A 21,358-nucleotide genomic window follows, 5' to 3' on the forward strand; every position below is an offset into this window, starting at 1 on the left:
GAAAAGGAGAAGGGACATCTTGTGGGGTGGTTTCAGGGAGAGGAGAGCTCGACCAGGGGCTGAAAATGAGGAACATTGGCCAGGCACGACCCACCTGGAGAAGGTCATTGCCTCTGCAGGCGTCAGTGAAAGAGGATCCAGAACGGCTCTGGGGGGGTGCGGGGGGCAGGGGCGGGCAGGGGGGAGGTTTCCAGCCTGCGCTCACCCCCTTTCCTGGGAAGGAAGGTGTGGAGGGCAGGGGCACAGGCAAGTGAGCAAAGAGCCCCACAGCCAGCCTCGCTGCTCCCCCTGGCCGGCCCGCTGGGGGTCCCACGTAGCCTTTGCAGACTCTCACACAGCCTGATCCCCAGGGCTGCTTCGTCCTGTCTCTGCTCCCTCTCCCACCAGGGCAGGCGCCTCTGGAGGTGGCGGGGGTTCAGGGCCATGGGCAGCCCTGTATTTTTCCCGGTGAGACCCAGGAAGAGGTCAGCACTGTTGATTTCTGGCCTGGGTGTCCACCTACAGTTCAAGGAGGAGGGGACCAGACGCTGCTCAGGCCCGGGTGGAGGTGGCCTTGGGGGTGGGTGAGAGGCTAATGAGGCCCCGGGAGGATGCGGGCCAAAGAGGGCCTGGCGACGGTGTGGCCGCGCCAGGGTCCTGAGGCTGTGGCCCGGGCGGGGGTGTTGGGGGAGGGCGCGGTCCACCACGCCCGGGAACCCTTTGTGCGCCCACCACAGAGTGCCGCCTCTCCCGGGCAACGGTGACTCACAAAGCCGGCCCACGCCGGGCAGAGGACGCCTCCCCTGGGCCCCCGTGGGCCCAGGTCATAAAGGCCACGAGGGCCAAGCCCTGAGGAGGCACGTCCCGAGGTGGCCACGCGCGCCCACGCGCGCGCGCGCGCGCGGCCCTGACACCGCACTCCAAGCCGGACCTAGATTTCCCACTGCAAGCGCGACCCGGCCCGGCGACTGGGCCTTAGGGCTGTCTGTCGGGGCCCAGCACCTCGGCGCCCACGTGTGTCGTCTGCTTCGTGAAGGCACTGGTGCACTTGTTCAAGATCTACCTGACAGCAAACTACACCTACAACTTCCGCGGCTGGCCTGTGGACCTCCGCTGGGATGACGTGCACGCCGCCGCCGCCGGGGGCCACAGCGGTCACCGGGGGACTGACGTGCCCGGCAGCCGCGGCGGGCATGTGGCTGCTGCAGGGCGCGGCGCTGGGCGAAGACGTGCAGGGGCGGCCGTCCCGCGGGGCGCGCAGCCAGGCGCAGTGCCTCCTGCAGCAGATCAGTGAGCTGCCCGGCCAGCTCGCCAGCTACGTGCTGGCCCACTCAGTGGGCCGCTGGTTCGTGTACCCTAGTTCCATGTTCCTGATGACACGCGCGCTGCTGCCGCTCCTGCGGCAGGGCCAGGAGCGCCTGGTGGACCGCTACCGCGGCCGGTGCGCCAAGCTGGTGGCCTGTGACGGCAACGAGATCGACACCATGTTCATGGACCGCCGCCAGCGCCTGGGCAGCCATGGCCGCGGCCTGCGCCTCGCCATCTGCTGCGAGGGCAACGCCGGCTTCTACGAGATGGGCTGTCTGTCGGCGCCGCTGGAGGCCGGCTATTCGGTGTTGGGCTGGAACCACCCGGGCTTCGGGGGCAGCACGGGCGCGCCGTTCCCTCAGCACGACGCCAACGCCATGGACGTGGTGGTCAAGTACGCGCTGTACCGCCTGCACTTCCCGCCCGCGCACGTGGTGGTCTACGGCTGGTCCATCTGCGGCTTCACGGCCTCGTGGGCCACCATGACGTACCCGGAGCTGGGCGCACTGGTGCTCGATGCCACCTTCGACGACCTCGTGCCGCTGGCGCTGAAGGTCAAGCCCCACAGCTGGAAGGGGCTGGTGGTGCGCACGGTGCGCGAGCACTTCAACCTCAACGTGGCCGAGCAGCTATGCCACTGCCCCGGCCGGTGCTGCTGCTCCGGCACACGCCGGACGACGTGGTCAGCACCTCGGGCCCCCTGCGCCCCCTGCCGTCGGGCGACGTGGAGGGCCACCGCAGCAACGAGCTGCTCCTGCGCTGCTGCCGCACCGCTACCCCGCCGTGATGGCGCGCGAGGGCCTTACTGTCGTGACCCTATGGCTGCGTGCCGGCAGCCTGGCGCAGGAGGCCACCTTCTACGCGCGCTACCGCGTGGACGACGACTGGTGCCTAGCCCTGCTGCGCTCCTACCGCGCGCGCTGCGAGGATCGGCAGGAGGACGAGGAGGCCTGGGGCCCGCACGGGCTCGCTTTCCCCTGGCTAGTGGGCCAGGGCCTGAGCCGGCGGCGGCGCTGGCAGCTCGCGCCGTTCCTGGCTCGCCAGCACCTCAAGAACGTGGAGGCGACCCACTGCAGTCCGCTGGAACCTGAGGCCTTCTAGTTGCCCTGGAGGCTGTAGACTGTGCTTCTGCGTGTCCCTTCTCCCACCCCCCACCCCAAACCAGTAAAGCTGGCCCTGCCTGGGATCCCCGCCTGGGATCCCCACCTTGTGTCTGGGGGAGGGTGGGGCAGTGCATAGGGACCTGGCAGACCTGGCACTCTCCCTCACTGGGGCATCCCCTTCCCTCCTTTCTCTTCCTCCCTCCAACATTTGTGGACGGTCCCAGTCTGCTCCCAGCTCCTAAGGGGAATGCAAAGATTAACCTGACCCAGTTTATGGCAACACTGTGTGATGGGTGCCTTGATCACCTAGAAAGGATGGTGTGAACATGGGCTGTGGGACAACAGGAGGCGTCCTTCACCTGGCCTGGGTTACAGGATGACTCTGGGAAAGATGAGTGTTGAAGCGTCTGTGCAAGTCGCCTCTAACTATGAAAGAACACTGGCTTTGGAAGGGCTGTAAAAGTCTTAGCAGCTGGACCTCCCCAGGAGTGCGATGCTGCTGCTTCATAGGGTTCCCCCAGCCCCATTCCTGGCTTCTACAGGATGGGGTTCACCGTGGAACCACAGACTCAGAGTAAGTGGCAGGCAGTCCAGGTGGGACTACAGACACACCTGCACTGATCACTCATTGCTTTGTTCCTGGCTCAGGGATGCCATACAAAATGAGAGACAAGCCCTCTGCCCACCACCATCTGTAATGCAGTCGCATCCTTACCACCTGCCCTTAATTGTATGAAGCAGGGCCTACTGGCTGTCCTCAACCCCTGGGGACAGGGGCTGGCCAGGGTGGTTCCAGCTAGAAGCTCTGGAAAAGCTGAAAGAAGGCAAGTGGGGCAGGCATATAATTGACAGCACCAGAGCAGGACCTGGCCTGGATGCACCTGGGCCAGTGCAAGCAGAAGCAGGTACTTAAGGTGACCTAAAGTACCAGGAAGACCTATGGGGAGAAGGTGAGCTTTGAGCTGAGACAGTAAGAGGAGTTAGCCAGGTGAAGGAATGGGTTTCCTTCCTAGGGATTAGTACCTGCAGGGTGGCTTGGCTGTTAGGGGGAATGCTGTCCAGAAGGGTCAGATCCTCAAGGGTTTGAATGCCACTAAAGCAGCGGTCCCCAACCTTTTTGGCACCAGGGGCTGGTTCCGTGGAAGACAACTTTTCCACGGACAGGGGGAGGGAAAGGTTCAGGCGGTAATGCGAGCGGTGGGGAGCGGATGAAGCTTCGCTCACTTGCCCGCCGCTCACCTTCTGCTGTGCAGCCCGGGCCCCTGCACTAACGGATTGCTTGCAGAGGCAATTAGTAGCCAAGGAAGGGTAGTCGTGGGACTTGTTTTAGCGGGACCGGGTTGCCTAATGGCTACACACCTCTCCTTTGACAAGTTTGGCAAACCCTTCTCCGGAGTCTGCAGGAAGCAACTAGCTGAGTGATGGGCAAGTAACTCTGGCCTCAGTTTTCTCATCTGTAAAGTGGGGAGGGCCCCATCTGTCTCACCGGATTGCTGTGAAAAGGAAGTGAGAGAACACGGGGTCGAAGGGCGCCTCCAGCCAGAAGAGAGCAACTCGTGGTCGCGCCTTTTTCTGCGCAACCCCCATACAACTTTAAAATCCCTACAAAAAGGACAGACGCAAAAAAAAAGAGCCCCAAGGTCAGTGGGTCAGGCCTCGGAGGGATCGCAAGCGGCCTGAGTCTGACCCGCCGAAGCACGTGAGCCGTGGCGCTCGCAGGCAGGGGCAAACACCTTGGAGACCTCCAAGAGGCCCACCTCCGGGATCCCGTAGCGCCATGTTGCACGGTCCTCCCAGTTCCCACCTTACTCCGTGCACCTCAAGACCGTTCTACCTGTGCTTCTCGCTGGTGGACCGACCTCCCTTTCCGGCTTCGTCCGCAGCCTCGACCAATCATATTAAGCTGATGAACCGGGACTAGGCCAAAACACCTCCCTCATTGGGCACCGCTCGTGGGGGCGGGACGGGGGGCGGAGCGCGCGTCAAAGCGGAAGTGGGTCGTCTCGCTGTTGATCACGTAATGCCGCGGCGCTTGAGGCGATTCAGCTGGCTGGTGCGTAAGCGGCGAGCGACACCTGGTGCGGCCCGCTCGGTTCCCACTGCGCCCGCGACCCCGGCTTCGACGCCAGCTGCGGCCCGGCCGCCGCCAAAACATGGACTCGGCCGGCCAAGGTACCCGCGGGCCCGGCGCCGCGTGGCGGCCTTTGGGCCCCTCCGCCTGCGCCCGCCGTCCCGCGGCACCTCTTCCTCTCCCACGCGCGCGGCCTCGAAGCTCCTGGCGGGTGTTCCACCCCCGCTGGGATCGCTCTGAGCACTGGTTCCGCAGCGCCCTCCCCTCGCCCCAGAGCGTTGGGTTTCGTCACTCCGGGTAGCTCCCACTCTGCCCCCGCCCGACTCTTGCCCGGCGGGCCGCCCTCAGGCCCTGCGCAGGGCCCTCGGGGACACCCCATCCGGCCCTGGATGCGGGCCGAGGTGCCGTGCGCGGCGCCCGGGGAGGGGAAGGGAGGCGACGCCGTCCTCGCGTTGGGCGCAGCGCCCCTTGGGTGGCAACGCAGCTCGGAGCCCAGCCTACTGCAGAGTTGTCTGGAGGGGGAAGGGTGCAGTGAGTCAGGGGCACACCCAGCATACCAGGCCTGTTTCCGGAACTGACATCCCAGACTAGTTGGAGGTGGCCGCTGGGGGGTGTGGAGCGGGCCCAGAAGCTTCAGATCTTGAGGAGGTGGTACGAGTCTGTCTTCCCTCCTGGGGCTCTAGAGGGAGTGCTAATCCTACGTTGATGTAACTACACTGGATGATTTCAGGGTGCTTTTCTATCGTTTGATCTGTGTCAGCGTATTAATTAAACATTAGAATTCGTCACAAGCGTGGGGTTCCGGTCGCGAGAACGACAGAAAACATTTACTGAGCACCTTCTATGTGCCAGACACCATTCCAAGCCTGTTTCTCAGATCTTTTTCCATTTTCGCAATAACCTTTTTATAATGGTCCAAAAAAACCCCATTTTGCAGATGATTATACAGGCTGAGCTGAGATTCACCCAGGTGAGGGGCTCTGGCCCCCTAGTGTTGCCTACTGCAGCAGCCCCTGCTAATTCTCTCTGTAGGTCCTTTGGTAAGGACCTTGGTCACCTCTGAGTCAGGGTGTGAATAGCGTCTGCCTGCAGGGGGTACCGAGCTTGGTCTCACCCAGAGACTGGGCAGCGCACAGCATGTTGGGTGAGCACACAGTTGTATAAGCAGACAGTGGTTGAGGGCCTTTATTTGTTTTTTAAGAATAGAAAAGTTGTAGGGATCTCGAGGCACTTACTGAATTTGAGTAGGGTCAACACAGCAGGTACGAACGATGAAGTAAAGCCACGTAGGTTGATCTCAGTTAAATGTTGAAATCTGTTGATTAAAAAGAAAAGCTTCGTTTAGTGAACATTTCTAGAGCACCACAGAAGTGCATGGCTCCAGCTGTGGGACATGTGAAGGGAATGACACGGCCAGCTAAACAGAGTGTCTGGTTTTAAGGGCATTTCGCCTATTTTTAGCAGATTCTGGGGTTTCTAGAGTAGACAAACATACCTGCAGTTAAAGACACTTCTACTGTTCTGCGCCTTTAATTTACTTTTCTTTCTTTTTTTTCTGGCCATGCTGCGCTTGGCTTGTGGGATCTTAGTTCCCTGACCAGGGATTGAACGTGGGCACTCGGCAGTGAAGGCGCAGAGTCCTAACCACTGACCATCAGGGAGTTCCCTTCAATTTACTTTTAAATGTGCCAAACACCATACAGAGCCCGTCTCCTCACAGAACGTGCGGATCAAAAGGGAAGATGTTTTCAATGCTGGTCGTATGATGTACTGAACAACGACGGCCTTGCATTTGGAATTGGAAAGAACCGACATAGACGTGGTTTTCTTGTAACCTTCTAATGCATACAGGAAAGTGCGTTTAACGTGGAGAACAAACGTGACGCAGGGGTTCGATCCTGGTCTGGGTGTAGCAGAGGTGTGAGGAGGCAGTGCCCTCTGCACGCCGCCGCAGCCTTCTTGCTGTGGGGTGAGGGTCGAGGATGAACTGAACGGATTTTGTTTTGCTGACTCCCCACAGGGGCTGGATGACTGTGTTCCTTGTGTGTAATCTTAGCCTGCGCCCTGGCCGAGCAGCTGATTGGAAAGTGGTGCTGGTAGTGTTTACAGCTGTATTAAGTTCCTTCACGCTAAAAAATGGAAGAGCTGTTAGATCCAGCGGCTTTGTTTTTAACAAAGGTTTCCTGTCTGTGAAGATAGTGTTCTTACAGGAGGAACCAGATTTAGGGAGTGGCTGCCTTGTGCCAGCATTTCTAGAACCTGAAGAAGCAACTTGGGTGGCCTGAGATGTGGCTGCTCCCAGTCTGGTGGCCAAAACCATCTTTGCAGAACCTTTCAGAGAAGAGGCATTGTCTCCACGGGTCCCCCGCCCCTTTCTCCTAAACCTGCCCTTGCACCCTTGCTTTCTCCCTCGGTGGAGACCTCTGTCCTCTCTTCCTCTGTGACTTCTTATTTGATGCTCTCTGACTGCATTTTGTCTCTGGCAGATATCAACCTGAATTCTCCTAACAAAGGTCTGCTGTCCGACTCCATGACGGATGTCCCTGTCGACACAGCGGTGGCCGCCCAGGCTCCTGCTGTGGAGGGTCTGACAGATGCCGAGGCGGAGGAGCTCAGGGCTGAGCTTGCAAAGGTGCTGTGCCATGGCTGTCCATCCGGGGGTGACTGTGAGGCCCTCCCAGCCTGATGAGGGGCCAGAGTGCGGCTGTGCTCTGGAGAAATTGCCCTGGGAGATTGTCCCTGGAGCCCCACAGAAACTGCCCTCTGCAGCCCTTGGCTGGCGTGTGTCTGGCACCTTGTGGGGGCTCCATGAGGAGAATGTCCGCATGGGGCAGCTGCTGGAGCACACCATCTGCTGGGAGTCCCCCATGGATATATCAGTTCCTGGATCTTCATTTTTCTTTTTAAAATACTTCTGTAAAAAGCGTTTCGTGTGATCTTTTTAAAGTGAGAGCTCTTTAAGAGGAAATAGGAGTTAAGAACAAAAGTGTCTGCGTATAATTTTTATTCAGACTAACTGCCAAGAGTGTTTCTTTTTACGGTGTGATACAGAGTCTAATAGTGACTCACTTGAGATTCCAGAATCTGGGGAAATGAACTTGTTGGCGTCAGTCAGGCAGAGGCTGGAGCACGCTTGTTGCAGTTCTCTGCTCCGTCTTCGGAAACAAGCCCGTCCTGATACATCCTGGGTCCAGGCCTGGGTCTGAGCAGAGCTGGTCATGCGGACAAACCCAGCCCCAGGACCAGGTTTTAGACCACAGAGGAAGCCGCCCTTTCTGAATTGAACGGAGGTTAAAGGAGAAGCAGCAGGAAGTCCCAGGAGACTTACGTTTTGCCTTTTATTTCAGGACATGTTGGTTTAGAGAATAAAACCACAAGGTTTTTTTCAGAGGTGAATTGCAAAATGAAGACGCTCTTGTGTTTCTTAAAAATTTCAGCTTGCGTGTCCACGTGCCCTTAAGCCCATGTGCCCAAAGCACCATAAATGGAAAGTTCGAGTCACCGAGTGTCACTGCTGGGGTGACTGGTAATAGTTTGGCCTTAGATGATCCTGTAGTTTTGAATCGTTTCTTTTTCAGTATTTTCTAAAGCAGAATCTAGTGATATATGGGGCTTTAGGCTGTTGTTAGTGCGTTAACCCAAACAGTCATTTTTTTAAGAAAGGGACTTTTTTTTTTTAGAGTAGCTGTTCACATAGGAGCAGGAAGGAGCAGGAAGTATTGAGAATCTAAAGTAGGAAGGCTCTAAAGGATGCTCCTCTCTGTAGTTCAGTCTTTGTTTTAAGACATGAGAAGGTTCTGGTCGTTATTGTCAAGATTTTTTCTGTTGCCCAACTCAAATTACTTTAAGCAGAAAAGAGAATTTTCTTTGGGCTTCTGTAAGTGGCTTTTGCCGAGGCCGGCAGCTGACCTTGGGACACAAATGTTGTCATAAGGGTTGTTTCTCTGTCACGTGGGTCTCTGGCCACCCATCCGTCTGTCAGCTCTGCTTCCTTCCCCCGACGTGTGGAATTCCCCCATGGTGCAGATGGGGCCTGGCTGCCAACCCGCCCACCTTCTGTTACTCACACCCAGACCCGGAGCCTGGACAGAAAGGGGCTGCTGTCTTCTAACACCCGTTCCTAGTCCCAGGGAAGAGCTCCGACAGGTCTTGCTTGTCATCCACGGGTGGGCACTGTGGTCAGTAGCCCCGCCAGAACACTCGGCTTAGGGGGGCGGGACAGTTCTCCAGAAGAAGTCAAGGTGCTGGTGCCACATACAAACAGAACCGATGCCTGCTGTAGACTGTTCCTAAGACGAGCTGTGTTTCTGTAAATGGAAAATTCTTAGGTGATTCTGAGAAGGCCTTCACTGCGACGTGTGTAAGGATGGTGGTCACTTCCTGCCATAGTGGTGGCTGAATCCTGGTAACCGTGCTTTTGCAGGTGGAGGAGGAAGTTGTCACTCTGCGCCAGGTGCTGGCAGCCAAGGAGAGGCACTGTGGAGAGCTGAAGAGGAGGCTGGGCCTTTCTACCTTGGAGGGCCTGAAGCAGAACCTGTCCAGGGGTTGGCATGATGTACAGGTGTCTAACGCGTGAGTGTCTGCTCTACCTGCTTGATGGGCGTTGAGTCCTGGGGGTGAGGGGCCTCCTGGGAGCAGGGTCAGCAAGTGTGCCGCTTGGAAGCAGCCAGCTGGGGGCCCTGAATCCTTGCCAGCAACTGAATTTGTATTTATTCAAAGAGTGTAGAGTCTACACGTGTTTTTAAAAGGCGGCAGACGTGCTAGCTAGTTGTCCAAGCCGAAATTGACAAGAAGACTATGTTTCAGGGTCTCCATTGGAGAGAACACGAATTAGGTGCTTAATGAGGCTGGTTTTCCATGGTCCCCACAGGTCAGCGTCTGCCGACGTGAGTCTGTGGACATGAGTCCTTCTCATGGGCATGACGTGGTCAGGACCTCTGACCCAGACCCTCTGTGCCGCACCTCTCTGAATTTGGGTAGTGCGGCTGTGTGGCTCCTCTGAAACGCATCCTCCAAGGTGGGGGGATGGGAGATGTCTCCCACTGTCTGAGAAGCCAGGTTCCCACAGGAAGACCAAGTCAATTTTCATAAATCTGCCCTAGGAAAGGCCCAGTTCTCTGTCCTAGGAAACTGTAGGCCTTGAACCCCAAAGGGTGGCTGTGTTGGGGCCATGGGCTGTGCCCTCCTTGCTCCTCCCAGCTGTTCCCCAAGACACAGCTTCCGTCGAGTGAGCAGGCCCTCCTTCGGCATGAGGAGAGTGGCTGGGCCTGCAGATGCCTCACCTGGGCCTGCAGAGCCGGTGCTGAGCAGAAGCAGGCTGAACGTTCAGTCTTCCTACCAAGTGGTCCTTCTCTGTTTTCCCTGGAATGTCACTTGCCAGTTTGAAACCTGAGTTGAAGTAGTTTTTCTAAATCATTTACCACAGACTTTCTGTTTTTAGCTACGTGAAAACTTCTGAGAAACTTGGAGAGTGGAATGAGAAAGTGACCCAGTCGGACCTGTGAGTGCCTCTGCTGCCGGCACCTCCATCCTCTCCCCTCCTGACACCTTTGAGGGACAGGGAGGCTGTGCACACTTGGCTCAGACCTAGCTGTGGTGTTTCTTGGCTATTTTATTTTTAATATAATTTTTCTCCTCTCAAACACAAAAGAAACTGTCCTTTAAATGCTTCTGGAAGAGGGTGCAGATGCTGAAGGAAGTTCACTCCGCCACCAGACCACACTGAAAACTTCCCCCTGCCTGATGTGTGTCCCTCAGATCAGAGGCCGGAGCTGAGCTTGGGCCACGTCTGGCTGGTGATGCACCTTGGGCGCCATCTGGACTGATGCTGATGGCGCTTTTCCCCCTCCTTCCCCTGCAGACCTGGCTCCAGCTGTGGTGCTCTCAGGGTCTCTTGCACTTAGGGGTGGCTCTTGAGCTGGGGGCGCAGCGTGGGCCGTGCGGGTCAGATCTCGAAGGAGCTCCTTTGGCCTGAGAAACTCCAAGCTCTCAGCCACACAGAAAATAAGTAGAGCGCAGAACCCTCACGGGTAGCTCTGTGTGTCTGACAGACCTCTGGTCCAGAAGGACTCCCGACGTCTTATTTGAGATTCTTAAACAAGATGGTAGCGCTTCATTCGTGCTCCGTTCTGGGTATAGCCTTTGAACTGGGTGGTGCAGTATTTCATTTTATTATTATTTTTTAGATTTTATTTATTTATTTAGGTTTGGGCTGCGTTGGGTCTTCCGTTGCTGTGCGCAGGCTTTCTGTAGTTGCGGCGAGTGGGGTCTACTCTTCATTGTGGTGCACGGGCTTCTCATTGCAGTGGCTTCTCTTGTTGTGGAGCATGGGCTCTAGGTGCGCAGGCTTCAGTAGTTGTGGCTCGCGGGCTCTAGAGCGCAGGCTCGATAGTTGTGGTGCACGGGCTTAGTTGCTCCATGGCATGTGGGATCTTCCCGGACCAGGGCTCAAACCCGTGTCCCCTGCATCGGCAGGCGGATTCTTAACCACTGCGCCACCAGGGAAGCCCCTGCAGTATTTTAAAATAGTCACCTTCTGGGAGGTCTCGCTTAGAAGGAAGTGCTGTCGTGCTTGCCAGAAGGCATGGGCAGAAAGCCCTTCTGTGTTGGGCTGAGAGGAAATGGTTGTGACCCAGCTTGTCTTGGAGGTGCCCGGAAGCCCAGGTGGGCCAGCTGTGTGCGTGGAGCCTTTGCAGCCTGGGGTCACGAGGGGAGCCGGGCACCGAGTGGGTCTGGTGGTTGGGGTTTCGTGCTGTTTGCGTGGCTTGGTAGGGCAGCCCGTTGCTGCAGGCAGGCTCACGGTGCAGACCAGAGCTGAAAATAGCCTTGGGAGATCTTAGTGCTGTTCTGTAAAGCCAGTTGACGGGAAGCTGCTGGGATACTGTTTCTGACGATCACGGTTCTGACTCCTCTGAACGGACCCTGTGGCTCTGGGCCTGCAGGTGTGGCTGGTGGGATGGCCCTTTTCATGCGCTTCATCAGGCAGCGGCCACGAGGTCTTAGCCCCTAGTCTGGTGGTAGAGTCGTCAGGGCTGGAGGCGTCTCTGCAGTGATCGCCCAGGACGGTGACGACGCGACACAGCTGCTCTGCACTCTCGGGGTCGTCTGACTGGTGCCTCCCTGGCGGTGGCTGCCGGAGACCGCTGCTGGGGTTCCGCGTCCAGAGCCTCGGAGCCACCCTGTCTTTCGCGATTCGCGATCCGTGTGCTGGTGGGTCCCTTTCGGAGAGCGCCGCCCAGGGGGAAGAGGCGGGCGTGTGCAGCCCGAGCACTTAGCTCTGGTGCAGCGGTCCTGTCGTGAGTGGGTTGATGCCGTTTGGGAGGGGGGTCTCTTCCCTCGGCCAGCTGTTGATTCAGCAGCCGTGCTCTGTTGGTCGTGAAGTGATCACCTAATGGGATCCTTTTTTAGGTGGATCATAGCTAAAATCGTGCTTTGTGTGGACACCAGTAAATTGCACAGTCACTCGTTGGCACGTTGAGTTCTTTGGTCGCAGGTGACAGAAAGCACAGCTACAGATAGTGTCAGCCTAGGAGGGACGGGGAGGCTTTGCCTGGCGAGAAGCCCCTGCTCCAGGCCCTCTGCCCGGGGCTCCAACCAGCGCTCCCAACCTGTGTCCCTCCCCCTTCCACTCTCCCCACAGTGGCTTTGTTCTCAGGTAGCTCCTCTGTGGTCAAGGGGTGCCTGGTGGGGCTGGATGGTATCTTCCCAGCCTTGCAGACCAACAATAAGATTGTGCTTTCACTGTGGTCCGGGAGCTGTAGTCTCCGGCCAGGCAGTCTGGGATCACGGGCCCCACCGAGTGGCAGGTGGAGACGGCCCCCCAAGGGAGGATCCTGGAGGAGGAGCATCCAGCAGATGCCTCCCTCTGACTGACAGCCACGCCCACTGGTCCTGGGAGGAGGCCTTTGTCTTCCTAAAAGGTGAAAGGAATTCCCAAAGGGGCAGCGGCCAGGGCCGCACAGCCTGGTGCTCTCAGGCACGGGTGGGGCTGAGTTACCAGGACACAGACGCTGGCTCTGCCCTGGCCTCGGCACCGCATCTGTCCCAGAGGGGTGCTTCCCTGCAGAGTGGCCCACAGCACGCGCCTCTCCTGCTGGTGATTCAGTGCCTGGGCCCCCTGCTAGGTCACCCTCAGGATGCTCCACTTCTGTTGCCACCGTCTTGAGAGACGCTGAGACAGGCCATGGTGTAGGTGGCAGCTCCGGGTGAAGGCGTCTTCAAGTCAGAAGACGCCTGGGAGAATTGTGACCACAGTCTGCGTGGAAACCCTCTGAAAGGAGGGTGTGGACTTTGGGTTTTGGTACGAATCAGCTGTGGCCTAGAATGGACCTTGTCGCTCGGCCCGGGGGATCCTGTCCAGGCCCCAGCTGTCCAGATACCTGGGTCACTGGGCAGGTGATTGGACTTTGAGTTCCTGTTCACTTAAGTTCTGTGATCGTGTCAGACTATCACTGGGGGAGGAATTTCTCGTTGTCAGGGTTTTCTAAGGCCTGGGTTCGGAATGAGGCCTCTTACTAGTTTTTGAAGCCAGAAAACGCAGAAGCAGATTTTTCGGCAAGGATTTTAGAAATTATTTTTTCCCTGTTATTAACAGTGTGTTCCAGAATCACTGACCTTCTGGAAACTGAGATAAACTCAAATGTCTTAGCGATTTCAAGATATTTCCAAACTCTTGCTGGGAAGCGACGTGTTTTGAGGCCCGGGCCCTGCTGTGCTGTGAGTGGCTGCAGCTGAGGGGAGGGAGGCCCCTCCAGGGTGCTTGGGGCCAGGCCGTCCCCACAGGACGGGGAGTGCAGGGCACCAGGTAGGAGGCTGGCCTGAGGGAGGCGGGTAGCAGGCGCTCACGTGGGGCCTCCCGAGGGCGACGATGTGGGGTGGATGGGAAAGGGGCCTGGAAGCCCCACTGCTGGTGCTGTCCGAGCCAGCCCCCTGTGACCTGGGGGTGCCAGGAGGGCCGGAGCCGGCTGGCGTCTCCGGAGCCCTACCATCTCGAGCCATTGTTGTGGGGTTGCCAGTTTGGCTAGAAAGGAGCTCCTGGGTTCAGGCTGCTGTGTCTTCTGTTTCTGGTGGGGGCTGGACGGGGGGCTGGGTGGGGTGCTGGCAGCTGTAGGTGTTGGCTCTCAGCCTGGGCCTGAGGGTGTCCTTGCCGTCCCTGTGGCCCAGGCACCCTGCCCGTGCCTGTGCCACTGCCGTTGAGGTCACGAGCCATCTTGTTGTGGGTGAATGGGGCAGGAGGGTGTGGAACAGGCCGTCTCCGCCAAGACCACCCCCTTGAACCAGTTCTCAAAGGACATGGTAGATGCAGAACAGGAGGGTGGAGGGCTGGAGGGGCTGCTCGGGGTCTGAAGGCTGGCCCGGCACAGGCCGCACTGCCGGCTGCATCCCCTGTGGGTGTGGTCGAGCTGTTCTGTCCTCAGAGGACTGTCTTAGACGAGAAGAGAAAAGAGAAGCCCCAGGAGGGCCTGAGGGGCTGGTCTGCTTGGCCGCAGGCCCTGGGCTCTGTGGGCCTCTTTGCTGTAGGGGTGGGGCAAGTAAGTTTCCACGGAGGGGAGCCTGCATTACAGGAAGAGCAGAAAACGGTGTTATTACAGGGTGGGGGGTCGTGACCTGGCAGTGCTGCATCTGTCCCTCATGCAGTCCCCTGGGGGCCCTGAGACAGGACACGTGTCCTCTTCCTGGTGGCCAGGCTTTCTCACCGCCCTGACCGCCCCCTCTTTTCTCTGGGTGCCTTGTCCTTGGTGTGGGGAGGCATGGCTACGCCTTCTGTTTGGTTGGTTTAACTGGTGTTTCTCCTTCCAGCTACAAGAAGACCCAGGAAACCCTCTCTCAGGCAGGACAGAAGACCTCAGCAGCCCTGTCCACCATGGGCTCTGCCATCAGCCGGAAGCTTGGGGACATGAGGTGAGACTCCCTGGCCTGACACCTCCACCCTGAGAGCTGGGACAGGCAGGTGGGGTTTTAGGGGGTTTAGATCCACTAGAGGGTCTGCAGGAAGCCTGCCTGAGCCTCCAGGCTCAGATGCACATGCTTCAGGGGCCCCTCACCACCCACAGGTGTGGCCACACCAGCCCCTGACCCGTTGGTTCACAAACTCTTGTTTACCGGCTATCTCTGCCATTTATTTGTATGTTTCTTGGGGTGCGGGGTTGGGGGGGGTCACTGGTGCCTGTGGGTAACTTTGGTACTTAGGGTTGGTGGAGGCGATGCTTCTTGTTGAAGTTCCACGGAGAGAAAACGATTCGGCCTCGGGGCAGCGTCAGCCTGGGTGGCCCGCCAGCCTGGACAAGTCGAGGGCAAGCGTGGTGTTTCCCGGGGTGTTTGCCAGGCCTGCCCTCAGAGAGCGTGCGGCTGCACGCTAGGGCCCCCGACTGAGCGTTCTGTCCCAGAAGTGGTTGAGACCCTGCTGGCCACCCGAGTGCCTCTGGGGCCAGGGAGAGTGGGGGGCCCGGGCACTAGGTGGACCACACACAACAGTGGCCACCCCCAGCCTGATGGCCACGCCGCTCCCAAGCCAGGCTTCACCCTGAGTTTCCTGCTCTGGGCTTCGCTGCTGCCCCCGCAGGGCCTCCTTGGAGCCAGAGGCCAGGGTGTGGCTCCTGGCTGAGCTCCTTCCTTGCTGTGCCCTCACAAGGGCCTCCCTCGGGGTTGTTGGGACTAATTGGAGAGAGACAGCGGGCAGTGCGGGTCATCCCCATCGCCAGCACCCTGGACTTGGCCCCCCGGGTTCCACTGCCGGCCCTGCCCTATCTCCTCATAGCCAAGAATCCTATGGAGTTGCTGTGGGTCTGGCCTGCCGAGCGTGGCATTGGGAGTCCCCCTGGCCCTGATCCCTCACCTCTCACCCTTGAGTGGGCTCCTTCTTGCCTGCTTAGGGTAAGCATTTCCCTGCCTCACAGCCTGTGGCTGCCTCGTGGGCCTCAAGATAGGAGCCCTGCCCTGGCCAAATGGCCACAGGCGCTCACAAGCCCCAGGCCCCACCCGGCTGAGCAGAGGACAGCTGGTGCCTGGAGCCGTGCTCACGTTTTATCAGTGTTTGTTTGACATCGTTACCCGTCTCCTCTCCTTGACCCCCCCAGCCTCTTATTTTGAAAAACTTCAAACCTTCGGAGCAGCTGAACCGTCAGTATTAGGCAGTCTGTGCCTCAGGGGTGCACCCTCTACAATGGGGGACCCTGCGGGCCACGCTCGGGTGCAGGCCTTGCCCACCATGGCTGTGATTCGGGCACAAGAGGGACCCCCCACCCCAGGCGGTGGCTCTGCGCTGGCAGCAGGAGGGCCTGTGGCAGTTGCTCCCCGAGGCTTCGCGCTGCTCGGCTCATGCTTGACTCTGGGTGTGTTCCTGGATCGAGTCTCCCTTGACGCTCGATGGGATGCCTACTGTGACCACCTGAGCCAGGCTGGGGTAAGCCTGGCGACAGGCTGATCACACGCCCCTGGCGGCCAGGCCTCACTCCCAGGGTTCGTCACAGAGCGAGGGGAGCGTCTGCTCGGGTCTGTGCTTTCCTGCAGAGGCTGGTCTGATGACAGGGCATCTGAAGCAGGTGACAGAGGTCTGCTTCGTCCTCTTCTGGGAACATTCTCTTTCATTTTTCGTGTCATGCGCTCACGTTCAGTATTCTCGCTCACTTTCGAGCGTGTTCGGAGCACTCTGGCTGGAAAGCAGGCGAGAGGGCGGAGCCCCGGGCGCGTGTGGAAGCGGCTGCGGGCGAGCCTGCTGGGCAGTTCCTCACGCGAACGGCTTCGATCTGGGGGAGCAGCGACGCGGCCCATGCTCCGTCTGCCCCCGCTGTCTGCTCAGAACCCGGAGTGGCCGTGTCGCTGCAGGTCCTGTGCCCGCCGTGCGTGAGTCAGACCGGCAGAGGAACCGGCGCGTGGTCCCGGTGCCTGTTGGCTGGGGTCTCATTCTGGGGCCTCGAGTGCCTGCTGCTGGTTTTGCTCTCACGATTCCAGTGGTACTGTGATCTCTGGGTCGCAGGGTCCTCGGTGTGTTCCCATCGCCTCACCACGTGGTCTCAGGTGGTTTCTGAGGCCAAGGCCCATTTACCTCCGTGGTTTGGAGCTTCTCAAGAAGGAGAATCAGGGAGGTCTCCCTTGCACGTTCAGGGTCAGGTGCTGCTCAGTCCTTCAGGACAGCAGCCCCACACTGGTGTCTCGAAGGGCCCGTCCAGGAGTAGCCCGGGTCGAGAGGCCTTCTGCATCCCCGGCGGGGGGGAACTGGATTGGGGCCAAAAACCCACTTAAAGCAGGGTCAGGCCTCCGTCCAGCTGGGTGACCTTTGATGGGACACATGCCTCCTCTCACCATTGGGCTCGTTCTCCTGCCGAGCAGAGCAGGTCCTGCCGCCCACCAGAGCGGTGTGGGTACGTCAGGCCACGTGACTGTCACTTCTGAAATGATCTCCACGTTGGGGTGGCCTTGTCCCCCTCCCCAACCCCCCGCCCCCCCGGGCAGCTGCCCTTGGACACGCTCAGATTTGTTGGTCAGCTTCTGTCATCTGTGGTGATGGAGCCAGAGCATGAAGTTCTCAGCCCTGGGGGTGTCGCAGGCCCTGTCGCGGTGCAGGGGGCGCCCCGGCCCAGCTGGAGTGCAGGCTGATGGGGTCCTGGGGGAGGCACCGACCCCGGGGGCCGAAGAGCACCTCACGCCCTCGCTTTGCTTGTTTTTTTGGGCTCCTTCTCTCCAGTCTGTGGCGTAGTCAGATGCGAGGGTCCCTCGTATGTGACCGCATCCAGGAGGGCGGGGCAGAGGCTGGGGAGGGGGCACGTGCCCTCCTCTGGCAGCGTGGTCGCCGGCGTCCCTGTGCTCTTCTGGAGCTCGAGCAGAGGGGCCGGGGCAGGACCAGGCGCCCCTCCTAACACTGCATCTCTTCTCTCCTCCTGCCGCCGCTCTCAGGGCTCGGCCCTTCTCACACTCCTTTAGGTAAGACTGACGCTGGACACGCTGGGCACAGCTGGCCCCAGGGGAGGCTGTGCGGATGAAGGTGGGGGTGGGACCAGCACAGCAAGGTGGTCACCAGTGGCGTGACGGGTTCAGGGCTCCTCCCCTGATTGTGCAGCCGGCTGGGTCCTGTTGCCGCCCGTTCTGACCCGGCCTCACCGAGTAGCTATCGGCCCACCCCTGACTCTATTCCTGGAAGGAAGGGGCCCTGCCGGCCCTCAAGGCGTCGTGTCCCCATGTCCTCCTCCCCCAGAAGCAGTCCTGCCCCTCAAAGTGGAGCTGGTCTCCTCCCCGCAACCGAGCGCTCTTTCTGCCGCGGGGTGCTTGGGACCGGGTCAGACAGCCTCCCGAGTGTCCTTTACCTCGTGCTGATCGAGCCGCTCCTCCGCCTTGGAGGTCTGGAACCCAAGTCCAGAGCAGCCTGTGACTTTAAATATTCCTACTTGCTCTGCCGGTCTCTCTGGAGCTGGCTGTTAAGTCACGTGGGGACACCTGGCGGTTCTTGGCACCAGAAGTGTCTTTAGCACCCCAGGCCAAGGGCGTCTTAGTTTCCTTGTCCCAGCACCCTCTTCCGGCAGTGTCACGCTTCTGGGGCCATGCGAGGGGCACCCGGGTCTGGTTCTCCCCCCGAGGGCAGCCTTGTGGCTTCTCTGCTTCAGTGGTGCGGGGTGGACGGGGCCTCAGCTTCCTGCACGGGGAGGCCGGTCCTGTCCTTGCCTTAACTCTCCTTCTCTGCTCCTACCATGCTTCCAAGCAGCAGCCACTCCATCCGCCACTCCATAAGTATGCCGGCCATGAGGTAACGTGCCCCCGCACCCCACGGCTCCCTGAGCCCGCTGGGACCCCACTGGGAGGCCGGTGGGAGGGGGTGGCTTCAGCTGGTCCGTCTCACTCCCCAAACCCCTGAACCAAGGACCACTTTCCCCCTCAGCGTCCTCTTGGCTCAGGGTTGGGAGATACTCTTCGAGGCTGAAGAGCTGGTGGGGGTGAGGCCCCAAACTGGGCTCCACCTGGAACTTTCCGGGGCTGCCCTCAGGGCCGGGCCGGAAGGGACAGAGAGGCTTGCACACGCCAAGAGGTCTCAGGTGTCTCCAGGATTTTTATGGTGGCTCTCTATGTCCTGAGAACAGCCAGAGCCAGGACCTGTTCCTCCTCGAAGTCCCCACCTGTGCTCGCTCCTGCTCTGTGGTGCAGCCTGGGTCCCCGCAGAGCTCGTGTCCCCGTCCAGGAGAATCTGCTGCAGCTGCTGTCCCCCGAGCGTGCCAGGGGTCACTGACAGGCTGCCTCCAGAGGCCTGGGCTCAGGGAGCTGCGGAGCCAGGGAGGGGGACGGGGGCTGGGTGGGACCAGGCCTGGCCTGCTTTGTCCTCTGCCTCCTCGTCACTCTCTGCTCTCCGAATGCTCCTTGGTTTTCCTCTTGCTCGATTTCTGTGAGAGATCTGTGTGAAGAACACGTGGGACTTCCCATAACCCCAAGATGTGCATTTAGGGCGCAGCAGAAACGTGCCCGGCATCCCCCGGCTGCCCAGTCAAGGGGTCCGCAGTTTGCCCAGATGAAGTCTGGGGCTCACCAGCTGGTGGCATGCAGATCTTCTGTCCTGCAGTTGGGGGGTGTGGCTGACCTCGGTTCTGTCCCGGGGAAGCCTCTGAACATGTGTGCCCCCTCCCCTTTTTTTGGCTCATCATGTTTTTGCAGTGAGACCTCGGGATCTCTCAGGGATCTCTCCAGAAGATGACCCTAACCCCGAGTTCCTTCAGGTTTAGGAGGGTGACAAAGCAGTGTGCTCCTTATACTGACATCTTTCTCTCTCTTTAAAGGAATTCTGCCACCTTCAAGTCATTTGAGGACCGAGTTGGGACCATAAAGGTAACTGGATCTGGACCGCCCAGTTCTGCCGGGGTGGGACACGTCACTAGTCATTGTAGGTTCACGTGCAGTTATGGGAAATGATACGGAGAGCTCTTGTACCTTGTGCGGTTTCCGCCGGTGGTAACGTCCTGCAGTGTCACAACCAGGACGCGTGGCTGTTACAGTCACAACAGAGCACAGTTCCACCATCCCCACAGAGACTGCGGCCTGCCTACCCCCTGCTCTACACCCCTGGCAGCCCCTAACCTGCTCTCCGTTTCTGTTGTGTCAAGAACGTCATGTAAATGCAGCCACGCAGCGTGTCGTCTCTTGGGGATTGGCTCTTTTCACTGTGTAGTTTCCTAGAGAGATATCCAGCCTGTTTCCCGTGTTGGTGATTTGTTTTCTGTATTGCTGAGCGGCGTCCATGTGACATAAACTCATGTAGGAATCGGACACCTTGAATTCCCAGCACGGGCCTAGGATCTGCTAGGTGTGCGTGCTCTGTCTCATGTTCTTCTTTCTTGGTCTTTTCCCATCTGTAGTCTAAGGTTGTCAGTGGCAGAGAGAATGGCAGTGACAACCTTCCCTCCCCGACCGGGAGTGGAGACAGACCCCTGCCCGATCACACGCCCTTCTAAGCCCGTAGCGGCTTTGCCCAGCCACGGAACAAGCACACCGTCATCGCCACAACTGCAACTTCGAGCGGCGGGTGTTGAGAACAATCACGCCATCCCCGTGGAGACGTGGCTGCCGCGCTCGCATGGGTCAGAGAACATGTCTTGTACACAGATGCCTCCCCTTCTGTCGGCAGATCAGCAAATCACTGCGCCGTCCTGCCTTGGAGCAGGAAGCGGGCAGGGTGGTGGATCCCAGGGTGGGAACCAAAGCCAAGCTCCTGTTGGGAGTCTTGTTAGTAGATCAGCATGTTGAAAGCGGGGTGGGGGGGGGAGAGCGATAAGTATAAAAATTCCTTCCCTAAGTCGCAGAAGGAAGAGCCATCCAGAAAGCCCTGCCTGATCTGCAGTTTTATTTCAAAATGCCAAACAGGAAAACTCCCCATTTTCTGAGAGCTTCCAGAAGGCTGAGTAGCAGCAGATGCCTAACCATTACACTAACGATCTAGCTTTAAGAAAAGCAAATTCTTTATTTTTTAAAAGCAGTGGGTTTTTCAGAAAGTAAAACTACGCAAAGCAGCTTTAGCCTCCCAGTTAGAGAATGTTATTCCTTTGGACTCAAGCTGAAGTGCACGCCTTATATTGCCTTATGTTTTATTTGTTTATAATGTTTTTATATGTATAAACGAGGGTTCCTTAGTGGATTTTGAGCGCTGTGTAAAATCCTGCATCCAGCCGAGGGGCAGCACCTCTGTGCCAGTGGTGTGTTTTATTTCACGAGTGCGTTCCATCCCCGTATAGAAAACTGGCTTCTCGCTCCTCTCAGTGACCGGGGCAGCTCCCACTGGCTGGTGGGGGTGGGAGAAAGAAAGACCAGCACCTTCACAGAGGGCTGGCGCTGCCCCTGTACAGGCTGGGCCTGGCTGGCACGTCACCGATCAGCGGCTCCAACCTGGGTGTGTGGCACACGCCAGGGCCAGCGAGCAACAGGCAGACCCTGCAGGTAGGTCAGGCCAGGGCGTCGGGTCAGCTGGGACTCTGCTGTTGCCTTTTCTCAGGAGCTACAAAGATCTCTTTCTGCTCCGATGCTGCCACAGCCCAGCAGCCTCTCACCCAGGGCTCCACGTCTGGCGCACCTGGAGGGGCGCTCTGTGCCTTACAGGCTCTTAGCGGGCAGAGACCTCGCCGGCATCTGTGCACTCTTGAAGGGAAGGAGCCGTCAGCTCAGTGTCTACTCTGGTCGACTGTGATGTGCTGTCTGGTACCTGAGTGTCTGCTGGTCACTTCAGACACACTGGGGGGTGGGGGGTGGCTGCCGTCCACACTCGTGCCTTGGGAGGAACGCTGCTCTGTGCTCCTTCCCCAGGGTTGGAATCTCTCAGATGGGGTGTGATGGGAAGGCAGGATGCAGGTGTAATAACTGATTTATCTTTTCCTTAAAGTAGATAACGGGTGATTTGTCAATAAAGCATTCCTTTGGGGGAAAACCCACTTAA

General features: G+C 58.7%; 2 protein-coding genes across 8 annotated transcripts; both read left to right on the forward strand.

Moving 5' to 3' along the window:
• Positions 1-590: 590 nt before the first annotated feature.
• Positions 591-2,406, forward strand: ABHD16B (abhydrolase domain containing 16B). Its single transcript, XM_060285346.1, is given in 5 exon segments — positions 591-739; positions 979-1,141; positions 1,143-1,923; positions 1,926-2,045; positions 2,048-2,406. Coding segments are annotated over 5 exon segments (1,572 nt in total).
• Positions 2,407-4,368: 1,962 nt separating this feature from the next.
• On the forward strand, positions 4,369-21,358 carry TPD52L2 (TPD52 like 2). 7 transcript variants are annotated; one of them, XM_060285818.1, is made up of 9 exons: positions 4,371-4,562; positions 6,948-7,093; positions 8,885-9,033; positions 9,902-9,961; positions 14,260-14,361; positions 17,353-17,379; positions 18,155-18,196; positions 19,215-19,263; positions 19,791-20,031. In XM_060285818.1, exons 1-9 carry the CDS (start codon positions 4,544-4,546, stop codon positions 19,884-19,886), a joined length of 690 nt encoding a protein of 229 aa, XP_060141801.1. In that variant the 5' UTR covers positions 4,371-4,543; the 3' UTR covers positions 19,887-20,031. The 7 variants fall into 7 exon arrangements, with proteins under 7 accessions (XP_060141802.1, XP_069899899.1, XP_030697434.1 ...); XM_060285819.1 differs by lacking the exon at positions 9,902-9,961 and having other exon boundaries at positions 4,369-4,562; XM_070043797.1 differs by lacking the exon at positions 18,155-18,196.

This window comes from Globicephala melas, chromosome 15 (genome assembly GCF_963455315.2).
Source record: "Globicephala melas chromosome 15, mGloMel1.2, whole genome shotgun sequence".
Lineage (NCBI taxonomy): Eukaryota > Metazoa > Chordata > Mammalia > Artiodactyla > Delphinidae > Globicephala > Globicephala melas.